This window comes from Triturus cristatus, chromosome 8, assembly GCF_964204655.1.
Source record: "Triturus cristatus chromosome 8, aTriCri1.1, whole genome shotgun sequence".
NCBI classification, from domain to species: domain Eukaryota; kingdom Metazoa; phylum Chordata; class Amphibia; order Caudata; family Salamandridae; genus Triturus; species Triturus cristatus.
The window spans coordinates 24,800,336-24,814,055 of NC_140591.1; the positions used below are offsets into that span (position 1 = coordinate 24,800,336).

The following is a 13,720-nucleotide window of genomic DNA, read 5'->3' on the forward strand; positions in this document are numbered from 1 at the left end:
GCTGATTTGCATATGGCCAGGTCTAAACTGGGGTGGCATGGTGAGCAAAAGAATGATGGATTGAACCCAGATCTCTTGACTGGGGGTGAATGTTTTGATGCTGGAGCGGCTTATTCCCTGTACTTAAATGCTGACACTGTATAAGTAGGTATGGGTAGGCTTTTGTTTTCTACAACTGAATATATGTGCATGTGCCCATTTTTCCTGTTTCTTTCTAGTGTTCTTTAGTAAGATTTAACATGCTTCAATCGAGCCTCCTCTTTGGAGCAAGGGGCAGGGCTTAGGAAGTGGGAGGAGTGATGGCGAGAAGAGGGAAACAATGATGGGGTAAACAGGGACAGACGTGTAAAGAGCGAGATTGACGAGCAGCAGGAAAGATCGGTGAGGATAAGAGGGAAGGGAGGGAGGGCAGCAGGTGAGAGAGTGAGTGTGCCAGAAGACAGGACTGTCGACCAGCACTGACACACAACAAGGAGTCAAGGTCTCCAACAAGGATCACAAACAAACATTGCTTCCATACTAAGCAGAGCAATACCTAGGTAGTGGCAAATGAGGCCCTACCCAAGGTAATATCAAACAAGCATGCAGGACTACACACAACGTACCATGCAGGAGCAGTGTGAGCAGGGGCAGGAAGCTGGGGCTCTCACTGATGTACTTCAGGCCTTTCAGGTTGATGCTGACATTATAGAGCGACATCAGCATTAATCTGCATGAGACAAACAAGAACAAAAGAGAGAGAGAGAGTGAGTCTTGCCTTATCCTTCAAAGGTCACCATGAAGGTAAACAACAGAACCCATGGCTCCAGGACTATACTCGCCTCAGTGCTCAAGAGGCAGTGGTACTGGGCAGTGTCACAGTGGGCGCCGTGATCCAGTGATGGTCTTCAAAGTGCAACCCTAAAACAATCTAACATTTCAAACTAAAACGTAAATAAAAATTCAAGTAATGTTGACCGATAACTAGATTTACTTACAATACTCCTTGCAAACGTTTAATGGTACCTGTAATCCTTTAGCAGGGTTCGCAAGCAGCAGGGAGTCATATGCAGACACCAACATGCTGATAAGGCGTGAACTCTCTATTCGCAGACCCCATTGACACAGTGCATGGACCCAACCACGTTTTAGACAGTTGGACAGCGGGATCCCTTTTGTAAATTCACTGTCCACTCCCAGCCACGTTTGAACCCAGTTTCAACTGCAGAGAAGAGGAATGATGTCTAATGGACAAGAGGAGTGCCCTCCATTTTTAATCCCTTCCACATCAAAGCACAGATAACCTGTTGATAGCTGCACTGAAGTCAACAGAAGCGTCTACCTGTTCCATGTATTGACTTCCTGCCCAGGTGCCGCAGCGCACACCAGTGGTGCAACAAGGCTACTGCTAGGGGAAACCCTCCTTGATTTATTAATAGTACAGGTCTGGGGAACACCCAGAAGCAGCATTAGGTAAAGACCTCTTTGTGTAAGCTTCCCTAGTACCTTCCTCTGGGTACCTTCAACTCTCTTAGTGTCTGCAACACATAAAATAGGAGTGAGCGTTCACGGTTACTGGCAGGAGCCCTGTTTGGCTGGTGAGTCTGCTTGTTTTTAATGTTCGCTGTGGAGACCCTTCCGGTCAGAATCTTTTGAACTAGACAATTCTTAAGGAACAGAAGTATGACATTACCCTCAATCTGCATTTCACCACGGCTAAATCAGGGAAACTGGAGCTTCAGATAAAAAAACACAGCATGACAGAGTATTTCCCAGAGAGAAGTGCAAATTGTTTGCTGCAACATCTTCCAACTTTTTTTGTTCGCCTAAATTACATTCTTATAAATGTTGAAAAGCACTTTTTTATTCCTGTAAAAATGACTTTTGTTAGTTTTTAAATACACTCCTCACTGCTACTTTGGCAAAGTTGATATGGCTTCATAGCGGTGATCGAGCCAGCAGAGATGGCTAGGGCAAGTAGTGGACGTTTCCCTAGTGTGTCTGACTTGAAGCACTAGCAATCAGTGGCTTCTAAGCAGTGAGAATGTCCAAGAGTGGTACCAAGATATCATCTGACAGAAATATTGTATCCTAAATATCAGGCACTAAAATCAATAACACAAAATATGCACCCAATGATTTGATGATATTTTTGTTAACAATGCTTAGGACATATTTACGTCAGACGATATTTCTGACATCCAATGACTACCATGTGGAATGCGGCTTTTGTGCCACAATCTTTGTGCCAGCAGACATTTTACTGCATAATTAAACAACACAGCAGGTGGGGATGTGCCACTGCAAGGGACAAGAGGCATGGAGAAGGGTAGCACCTGTAAAGGAGAAAGAAGCGGGGGTACACAGAGGCACTACAACACACGCACTGCCTGTAAATAAAAAAAAAACTAAAGCAAGAGGGCAGAGGTGGCAAAAGCACCATGGGGCCAACACCAACACTTGAAGTGCATCAGTGTTTGTCCCATGGTGAAGTATCTGCCAATCTTCCCATATGTCTGTAGGCACATTTCATATTTTTGCTTCACCACTGCCCTTAAAGAAACCCATTTGGCCATCAATTTTGATATATCTATGTCACCTGTGAATTTTAATTGGGGGATCTCTCATGTCCTTGATAGCATTGCTCCGTGTAAGAACTATTATTGCTCAAACCACAAATCTGCTTCAGACGAGTTATGAGATGCCATGCACCACTGTAAAGAAAAAGAAAGCAAATGTAGAGCCGTGTACTCCGCTGAAGATAAAAAAGCGACAGATTTGCCGTTATAGACTATCAGCATCTTATTCGTTCAACTCATCAATCTAACTTTACTAATAAAATCGACTGCTCTTGAAACTCTTCCCGGGAAATTTTTGCCATAGTCACATGTTTCATGCAGCCAGAAGAAGCCCTACTAAGTCTTATGTCCAATCTCTCCTTCTTTCCAAAAAAGATTGCCAAAATCTGAAATGTATTTGATACATAACCTTCACTATCATCTTTAGATTTTTATGACTGATTGCCCAACAGTATTTCCCTAGCAGCATTTGATCAACTTCCTGAAAATTACATCCTTACTATTATCACTACTATCAAGTCTGGATCTCGCCTCAACCCTTGTCCACCTCATCTCCTCTCTCTGGCTACTGACATCATTGTCTGAACTGGGGTGGCAGAGTGGGCTAAAGAACGGTGATGGATCAAACCCAGATCTTTTGACTGGGTGTGAGTGTTAGATTGGTTCTGATGCTCCGTCCATCACCACCCCCTTTTGTACGACATCATTGGCCCGGCTCTTATGAGGCTTTGAACAGCCCCTTAACACAGTGTAATGGATTGACATCCATGTTCTTTATTGGCACAAGATGAGTGCCCGTGCTCAGGGTCCAGTAATGTTATAATGCTTGCTATTGTTCAACCTGTGTTTCCGCGTGCACATTACCAGTGCAGGCATGGATTTCATTACAGCAACAGAGAGCTGTTGGAATCCAAGCTGGCAGGACGTGCTGTATCATGGGCACTTACATATGAAATAAACTTACCTTGTTTTATCCTTGCTGCCTGCCTCCAGCTCGCACATTTCATCTTAGAGACCGTTTTCTTCGGCCAGAGCTGCCTTTCTCAAGTTCTTATCGCGATTGCGCAGTCGCCTCCACTTTGTCTTTGGAGGGGTGGTTATGCACATTTGCCGGCCTCCACATTCTGTTTGTATGAACGCAGTTTCCTCGTTAATTAGCCAGGACCTCGTCCAGGCACACCATCTCATGAGGACAATTGCTGCTTCCTCATCATACGTGGCTCTCTTCACATCTCGCCTGCACGCTGAGTGACCAGCACGCCACTTCTCCCGGATACAGCTTATACTTCACAGTGTGTACACTGCAAATTTACATATCTCTAAGGTACTTCATTTGTTTTAGGTTGCTTGTGCGTTAGGTGGCAGGCACACTATTTCTACAGATTGCCTGTCTTTACTTACTCATTTTAGTAAATCGGAGTCATTGACTAAAAGTACTCTATCGTTTGGGGCACTGTTTTTATTTTATTCTATTATTATTTTTTATAGGTGATTTTCATTCCTGCATATTGTGTATACAGTGTTGCTATTTGTTGCTTTGAATTTTAAGGTTCCTTCTCCTCTAACCTTTTGCGTGGCTACTTCACAGCAAGACTTCACAGCAATCAATGGTCACCCAACCCCCACCTTTCTTGTGTCTTCCAAGTAAAGCTGCTATAAATTGGTACATTGGTTTAGGTTATTTGAGAACCATATTCGTTATTGATGCGGCCAGCTACAATCCTGTACGTTATGGTATGTCATGTTATAGGCATTTATAACGCGCACAGCTACTCAAAGAGTGTCCCGGCGTGAGCCAAGCTGGGGTGAAGGTCAGCGGATCGTTAAATGAAGAGAAAGGTTTTCAGCATTTTCCTGAAGAGCTTCGGGACCTGGATGCCACGAAGGTCCAAAGGAAGAGAATTCCATGCCATAGCTGCCTTATAGGCCAAGGAGCTGCCACAAATACATGTGAGACGAAATCGAGGGATGACAGCCCTAAGCTGCGTAGCTGAAGACAGCTGTCTCGTAGAGACAAAGAACTTGAAACGCTTCCTGAGGTATGCAGGGCCAAGTACATACAAGGCTGAGTGAGCCAGGGAAAGGGCTTTAAATGTGACTCTTTCAACCACATAAATTTGGAATGCTGTTTGGTAGTCTTGGTCTTGCCGTGCAGCGGATTTTTGATAGTTTGCCACCCATTTCAACACCATCTGGGGATGGTTCATGAAATTTATACATAGAGGCTATTGTCAGATTACGCAGGCGATTTTCAGATCAACCAAACATAATGCTTGTACGCCATGCCTTTTTCTAACGCAAACAGCAGTCGGAAGAGAATGTTGAAGAGTATGTATCAGCTCTAAGGGTGCTAGTATAAACATGCGAGTTTGGCAGTAATCCATATATTTACGTATGCGACCAATTTGTTTTTAACTGTGCTTTAAGGAAGATGCAGAAAAGAACTCTAAGTTGTAAAACTCCACGTTAATTGAAGTTCTTGACACTGCAAAGAGCATTGAATGATTGCTTCTTTCCTCGGAAATTTTGCATCCTGATTCTGCTATGGTTAGTGACTTTTGGCTAGTAAGGAGGGCACTGATGCTGTTATGTGCCATCAATGCCAGAGGGAAGGCATTTAAGAGCGTGAGCAAGAAAACATTTGGGTCATGTAACCGATGTGGCTCTAAGTATCATCTTGGTAACGCTCAAAACTGTCCTACAATTGGAAAGAAGTGTATTCTTTACAAGAAAATGGGTCGTTTTCAGAGCGTATGCAGAAGTGGTAGACAACCAACATAGATTGGTAGTGTGGATGTAGATCTTGTCACATGTTCTGAATCACTTGACAACGTTATACTGACTAAAGTGTGCTAATTGAATGTTACCTATCAAAGGTCCCATGTGTGAAGTGCAAACTGATGATATAACATTGACGGTTATGGCCGATTCAAGGTCACCCATATTTGTTCTTAGAGGGGACCGTTTTGTTCCCCCCTCTAAGCTGCGCAATGCCATTTTTGCACAGGCTCATTTAGGCAGCACCAAAACAAGCATGAAGATTAAACAGCATTATTGGTGGTCGGCCTTGGACAGTCAGGTCAAGTCCATGGTTGATAAATGCCCTGAATGTCTGTTGTCAGACAAGCATTGGGGAAGCATTAGTACACCACTTTGCCCCACTCCGTTTCCTGAAGAAGCGTGGGAGAAATTAGGGTTAGATTTGTCTAGCTCATACTCTATTTTACCCAGCAACATGAGGTATGCCATTCTACTTGCAGATCACCACTCAAATTGGATGTACCATGCATTTGCAGAGTCCCCAGACACATATGCAGTTATTAGAGTTTTAGAACACATTTTTCAAGTGGACTGGGCGCCCAGGCTTCTGGTAACAGACAATGGAACCCACTTTATCTCTGACGACATTGTGGTAAATATTTCGTTACCGGTACTATTTTTTATGCGGTAAAGTCTATTAAGAACAACTCAGTAAAATGAGAGGCAGAATCCGTGGTATTAGAGGTTTAAAAAGGCTTTATTCCTATACAAAGGAATACAATTCGAATTGTTGGCGTTCTATTCCATCACCACGAAAGTTCAGGAAGGAAGGGCATATATTATTGACAGGTAATCATTTTTATAGAAAAGGCATTACAGTAAAACAGATGCAGTAGGCGTATCAACTGATAAGACAGAATAAACTATGCATGCGTAACTAGAATAGGCGTAACTAGAAAACGTCATTTATACATGATGTCACAAGTGGGTGGATCCATAAAAGAATCCTGTAATGTCAGCAGAAATATTTGGCAGAGATGCGTGCGCAGCCGCATGACGTGTGATTGACGTGCAACTAGAGGGAGAAGGGGACTTGACATTTAGCTCTACATGTGGAGACAGAAGTCTGGGGTTATGTCAACCTAATCCCAAATCATATCTAATATCCTATGTTTAAAGAACTGCGTTATCCAAAAAGAGAGGTCTCTTAGGATAGAATCTTATTCTATACTGACCATACTGACTGTTAGTGCGTGTACAAGCGTCTAAGTGTCTACACTAGATGCGAGGGGGTAGGAATATTCCATGGTAACAGGGCTATGAATTACTTGCATGAGGACAGCGAGGCCTGGCCCCTTTGCACGGTAGCTGGAGGAATGTTTACCTAAACTGCTAGACAGGAATGCATCGGATGAGGGGCGGAGGAGATAATCTTGAAGGTGAAATACAGTTTTTTGGCAGGCGACGGGCTGGATCAGGCACCGTTAGCCGCGCAGGGAGTAAGACAAAGTTCATGGTCACAGATGCAGGCTCAGACTGGAGCTTTCAGAGAGAGAAGACAGGAAAAGGCTTGATGACAGAATTCGGGCCTACTCGCCTGAATCTGTAATCTGACCCATTCATGGCGGATCTGAAAGAGGACATGTTGACGGTGGACGCACATATATTTGCGTCTTCAAAACTGGAGCAGGAGGGAACATACATGTACGTATAGCATGTACATGGAGCCGTTGGGGTCTACGATAGGGGACATAACTGATCACAAAATTCATATTTCCTCATTCCCTCCTTGTCCCCTTCGGACCCTTAGGAGATATCGATCTTCATCAATCCATCGATCTGTTCATATAGCATCATTTGCTCTTCTTTCTTCTTCCGGGATCTCGAACGAAAACTTGGATGTGGGATACACGAGGTGGCACACAGACCACAAATCGCTGGCCCACATTGTAAACATAAGCAGCAACTGAAAAGTATGAGAAAGCCAATACCTAGGAAGGAGAGCATTCTCCATCCCCAGGCTGACAACACGCCCCAGAACCAACCGGACCAAGTCCAGGTGCCTGGACTCTGGTGTATCTGGCTTACAATCTTATGAAGGCGGGTTATGGCTTTATATACTGACGGCGAATTTTCTGGTATGAAAATGCAACAACTTGATCCGATGACCCTACAAGCTCCGCCCCTATCGGCCAGGATGACGTCAAGGACAAGACGATTTTGAAGCACAACAATCCGCATAGCAGACTGCTCTTCTGTTAAATTGCCTAAGGCGGAAATAGTTTCGTTCACTACTGCTTCAAGGGTTCTGGTTAATCTACGTATCAGCTTACTATTAGTGACTGTACCTATATAGGGAAAGAAACCTTTATTGAAATCTGTGTATTTTTCCCATGCTGTTTCAGTGTAATCAACAATTGGGAGATCTCTCTGCTGTCTATTGTGTACTAAATGGGTATTTCTGTGATAATCAGGAGGAGCTAGGAAAACAGGTGGTCGAAGGAAAGCTATGTAACAGGTACCATCCCAATCTAAAGGTAGACGTATATATGCGGTCTGGCCACATATAAAGTAGGAATGACGAGAAGCTCTAAATGTAGACTTGCCTTGATCACTGAATTTTATTACAGTGGTGCATTTACTATGGCCCATGTGTATGGAACCATTCTTTCTTATACATAATTCCCCTTTTACTGGGAATACTGACATGGCGGGCAAGATTGGTGTAGCTTCAGATTCAACGTTCAGGATCATGAGGTTAAGTGTAAAATTACCTAATCCATATACTTCATTTTCTAGATCAGTTCCTGTTCTTTTGGGAAGTCCCTCCTTGTTAGGGTAGCAGACTTTAAGCAAAACTAAGTTCAGGTTTCCCCATACCCAGTTGTCTTGATAAACTGCGGAATTCGAATCTAGGGAATTAATCAAACTAAACCATGCTCCACAGGAGCCATTGTGTGTGAACGGATAGGGAAAGAGGGGCAAAACTCCCTTATATTTCTGATAGGGAGGGAGTCGGCCACATATCCAACAATTTGTGGCATTGCTGGTTTGATGAGAATGATGTAACATACTAATGAAAGTGTTATTGCGCAGCGCAAATCTATAAGACAATTCATGTGGAGGTAATTCACTAAAAGAATGTTCTGCAGTTATATTATAAGTACGCTTAGGAATAGGGTAATACATGTGCAATAGGATGCTGACAATGATGATCAGAAGACTTAGAAAAAACAAAATTAATAATGTTACTGTACAATGACTACGAAATGATTTACAATACGCATGCTTCTTGAGCAGCATTTGATTATTTCTTTCTCTATTCCGGTCCAGAGGATTCATGTCAGAGACAAATTCAACCGATTCACCTTGGAGAGGACTTAAACAATCAAATTGTCTGACTTACTGGACCTCAATTTTAGTTTATACAGTTCTGGTTTCGTTAATTCAGCCAAGGGAAGCTTTGAGTCTGTCTGTGAGGGAATGCAGGGTTGAGTCTCTACGCTGGATGGTAGTCCATAAAATTTCTTGATATGACTCGAGTGCAACTACCCTTTCCTTCCCTCGATTTTCACAGCTGTCCTTGTGGTAAGTAGAACCAACTTCGGTGACTTCCACCTAGGATCCAGTTGGGTCTTCCGGTCGAAATTCCTGACCAAAACCAGGTCACCAGGAACCACGTCATGGGGCTTCACCTCAGTATTGTCGGGAAAAGCTGCGGATACCTGTGAACGACAAGATTGTAGTGCAGACATCAAGGAAGCCAGGTAATCTGTCAGCATATTACAGTCAACGTCAGGTATTTTACGAGGTATAGGCGTCCCCCACATATTTGGTGGTCTACCGAAGATCACCTCATACGGGGATAGCCCTGTTCGAGAATGTGCTACCATTCTCATGTAAAAGAGCGCAACTGGTAAGGCTACTATCCAATCAACTCCTTTTTCTCTACATATTTAGGACAATCTAATTTTCAGAGTTTGAGTATGGCGTTCCACGAGACCTGCCGCCTCGGGATGTCGGACACAGTGGAATTTCCATTGGTATCCTAATAGAAGGGAAACGTGTTTCATTAGTTCGGATGAGAACGGCTGGCCGTTATCTGAGTAGACAACACGTGGCAAACCGTACCGTGGGAAGAATTCTCGGACCAACTGTTTGGCAGTAGTCGGGGCAGTGTAATCTGAAACCGGGTATGCCTCTGTCCAACGGGAAAGAGCACAGACAACTACGAGAACATATTTGAATCCTCGACATCGTTCCATCTGGATATAATCCATCTGGAGGACTTCAAAAGCATGATCGGGAGTTTGGAATCCACCCTGTTCTACGGGAATGCTTTTACCTGGATTAAACTGACAACATATCATACAGGTACGGACTTTTTGTTTAGCTGCGGCTCGCAAGTGTTTGTTAAACCAAATGTGTTGAATGCTGTCTAGCATAGCTTTTTCTCCTAGGTGCGCTGGACTATGTATTGTGTTAATGATGACTTGGACCATTGAGTCGGGAAGAAATCATATAGATTTTTCCTTCGTCATCCATCCTTGATCTGTTTGGATCCCTCCTAATTCAGTCCATTTCTTTATTTCTTCTGGTGTAGCATGTGTCTGTATGTCAATTACATCAAGGGCGGGATCCTTAACTGTCATGCAATGTGTTGGTGTCAGGACTATTGTCTTTGTCATGTCAGTTGTGTGAGTCTGATTCTGAGCAGTCTGTTTAGCTGTTCTGTCAGCTAGGTCATTACCCTGAGAAATGATATCGGTAACTTTTGTGTGGGCTTTGCATTTCATAATCGATATTGCAGTAGGTAGATGAATCGCGTCTAATAGGGCTTGAATGAGGGGTCCGTGTTGTATGTGGGCACCGTGAGAAGTTAAATAACCTCTCTCTCGCCACAGTACGCCGAAGTCATGGACGACTCCGAATGCATAACGTGAATCTGTGTATATGTTGACTTTTTTATTTGTGGCTTGAATACAGGCTTGTGTCAGAGCGATGAGCTCTGCTGCTTGAGCTTACAAAGTGTTAATACAATTTGTTTCAATGACTTCAGTGTCTGTTGTGACTGCGTAAGCGGCCACTAACTCCCCTGTACTTGTTCTCATACATGACCCATCTACATATAATGTCAAGTCTGGATCTGATAAAGGGATGTCTGTCAAGTCTTGTCTGGGTTTCGTCGTGATAGTAATGACTTCGACACAATCATGTGCCAATGGATCTGTTCCGCCTACTGGTAACAGTGTGGCAGGATTTAACGTATTACAACGTCTGATTTCTATGTGTGGCTGAAACAATGTTAATTCGTAACCGGTGAGTCTCGCTATAGTCAAGTGTTGTGTTTGTGTGCGGTTCAAGAGAACCTCTACTGCATGTGGTACTTGTACTGTCAATTGATGTCCTAACACTATGGCATCGCTTTGTCTGATTGCTAAAGCTGTTGCTGCCACTGATTTCAGGCACGCTGGAAGTGCCTGAGCTACTGGATCTAATGTACTAGAGAAATAAGCACATGGTTTGTGTGATCCTGCTTGTTCCTGAGTGAGTACTGACAAAGCAGTACCTTCGCGTTCTGTAACAAAGAGTGTAAACTGTTTACTGTAACATGGTGTTGCTAGGACAGGTGCTTGACATAAAGCTTTCTTTAAGCTTTCAAGGGCATGTGTATGTTCTGGAGTCCAAGGGAGGACAGTCGATGTGGCTGCCTCCTGTGTTGTCAACTGGATGAGTGGTTTTGCTAGAAATGCATATTGAGGGATCCACTGCCTACAGTATGAAGTGAGGCCTATGAAAGCCCGCATCTCCTTTTGTGTCTTGGGTGGTGGCATGTTAGCAATTAACTGGATGCGATCGGGTGTAAGCTGCCTTCCCTCCTTGGACAGCGAGTGCCCAAGATAAACAACTCGCTGGACACAGAATTGCAGCTTAGAAGGGGACACCTTGTGCCCCTTGTCAGCCAGAAATTTCAAAACCGTCAGTGACGCTTTTTCACATTCATGTTCGCTTCGGGCGGTGATCAGCAGATCATCGACATATTGAAGCAAGGCAGTGTTAACTGGCATGTGGATACTGTCAAGTTCTCGTTTCAGTGCTTGGCTATAGATGCTGGGGCTTTCTGTAAATCCTTGAGGTGCGCGTGTGAATTTAAAACTTCGTCCATTTAAACTAAAACCGAAAAGATATTGACTTTCCGGATCAATTGGGACACTAAAGAAAGCATTCTTGAGATCAATTACAGTGAAAAACGTTGCTTCTGAGTCAATGGCTGTGAGTAATGAGGAGATATCTGGGACCACAGGGTATTGTGGTACAATGCATTTATTTAATTCGCGCAGATCAATAACCAATCGATATACTGGTGGTGCTTTTGGATCCGTTCTTTTAAGGATCGGAATTATCGGGGAATTACATACATTGGAGTCAGTTTCGACAACCACTCCTTGGGCAATAAGCTCGTCAATGATTTGCAGTAAAGCCACTACAGCATCTGGGGGTAACTTGTATTGTCGCATTCGTGGTAGTACTATTCCTGATTTCAGTGTAACTCGATATGGTGTAATGTTCATGCAACCAACATCAGTGGGGCCTTGTGCCCATAACTGTGTAGGTAAATTCTGCAGTCGGTGATCCATGTCTCTGGATACGTAGTGACCTTTAAAGTCACGTAAAAATAGTCGTACTCCTTCCGGAGAACAACATATTATGGCTCCTAGAGCTTTCAATGTTTTTATACCTAATAAGTTTTCTGGACATGATTTGGTAAGCAATAAATCTGTAGTACGTGTTAATGGACCGACTGTAAGTGGAAGAGGTTGTGTTACGTCATTTATTATCGGTTTTCCTGAGAATCCAAGGGAAATATTTTGTGAGCCTGAGAGGGGTGCCCCTGGAACTTCACTGCGTCTTATAGTTGTTCTGCTTGCCCCTGTATCAAGTAAAAACTTTCTGTCTTCCCCTAATAGTTCACTATGTACATAAGGTCCCTCTTGGTCTACAGGAACCTCTATAAGGGGTAAGCCAACTTCCCTCTCTAGGCCATCTCATGAGTATCGTTGATAATCGGGATAATCTGTTTGTGCGTACTGATACATTTGTTGTGTTGTTGCTTGTGTTGCAGCAACAGGCTGCGCTTGTGGTGGTGCTACGATCTGTTGTGGAGCTGCCTGTTGCGGAGCTAATTGTTGCGGAGCTAACCTAGGTTGTGCATTCTGAGGGATTTGTTGTTGATTCTGATCCTGTCTAGGTGGACGTGGTCTCTCATGCGTTCTACCTGTGGCAATATTATGTTTCAGGACTGGACAATCGTGTATATAATGACCTGATTGTTTACAGTAGTTGCATGTCCCTTTCGCAGGACCTGCAGAATCACCCTTTTGATGATTATCGGCTGGAACTGATTGTGCAACAAGCATTTTCATTTTCGTATCTTTCATACGTCTTTGTTCGTGTTCTTGTTCTTCTCTAATTCTATTGTGGTGATATTGTAACATCTGTAGCATCTGTGATGGGGTATTACCTTGCCAGGTACTTTCGAATTTCAATACTCTATTCTTGACTTGTAGCAGAGAATTTTCAACTAATTTTGTCACAAACAGATGTGGATATGACTCACTACTGGCTTTTATGCCACTATTTATACTAAAACATTTTTCAAATCGGGAATAGAAATCACTAGTGTCTTCATCTGATTTTTGTTTACAGGCTGAGATTGCACCCCAGTCTTCCTTTTTCGTAGTTAATAAACGTGGCAGTACCTGTATTAGTAATCCTGCTAGTGCTGTAGTCTTTTCCCCAAGCCCTGCTCCTGCAGCTCGGGCCTTCTCTTCGTTTTCTAATGCTGTCCAATCTATCTTTTGGTCTCCCACCTCCCATTCTTTTTCTTTGAGTTTCTCATAAACACCGGCGGGTAATAGGACCTTTAATATTTTCATAATGTCGGGGTAGGTATACTCTCCCATGAGTAACATGTCTTTTATCTCACGGTGGAAACCTGCTGGATCCTTGTCATGGCTGGGTACTACTTTCTTCATTTCTAATAATTCCAGTTTAGTTATAGGCGTGTACACAAACACGCGTGTAAAATTATCGCCGGCACCTCTTATTGGGTGCACTTCGCGTAACGGGTTCTGTCTATCTATGTGATACATTTTTCTTCCCATGATGGGAACTGAAACGTGTTCTGGGCATACGAAATTTAAATATTGGTTTCGGGATTCTAGAATTTCCTTAATCAAATCAGTACCTGACCCTCTCCATATATTCGTGAGCAGTTCTGTCAATATGTCAGGTAAGGGTCCTGGATCGGAGTGTTGGCCTTTATATAATATAAGGAGGTGTTGAATCATGTATATACTAGCTAAACGCTGTTCATATGGGTCTAGATTCAGAAACGTGTG

General features: G+C 43.3%; 1 protein-coding gene across 1 annotated transcript in view; it reads right to left on the reverse strand.

Moving 5' to 3' along the window:
- The window catches only part of HSF2BP (heat shock transcription factor 2 binding protein), a 424,586-nt gene that overhangs the window by 87,823 nt on the left and 323,043 nt on the right, over positions 1 to 13,720 (reverse strand). The window contains exon 7 of the mRNA XM_085620777.1: positions 606 to 709. Coding sequence (XP_085476903.1) covers positions 606 to 709 — 104 coding nt within the window. The remainder of the gene's footprint in view (positions 1 to 605; positions 710 to 13,720) is intronic.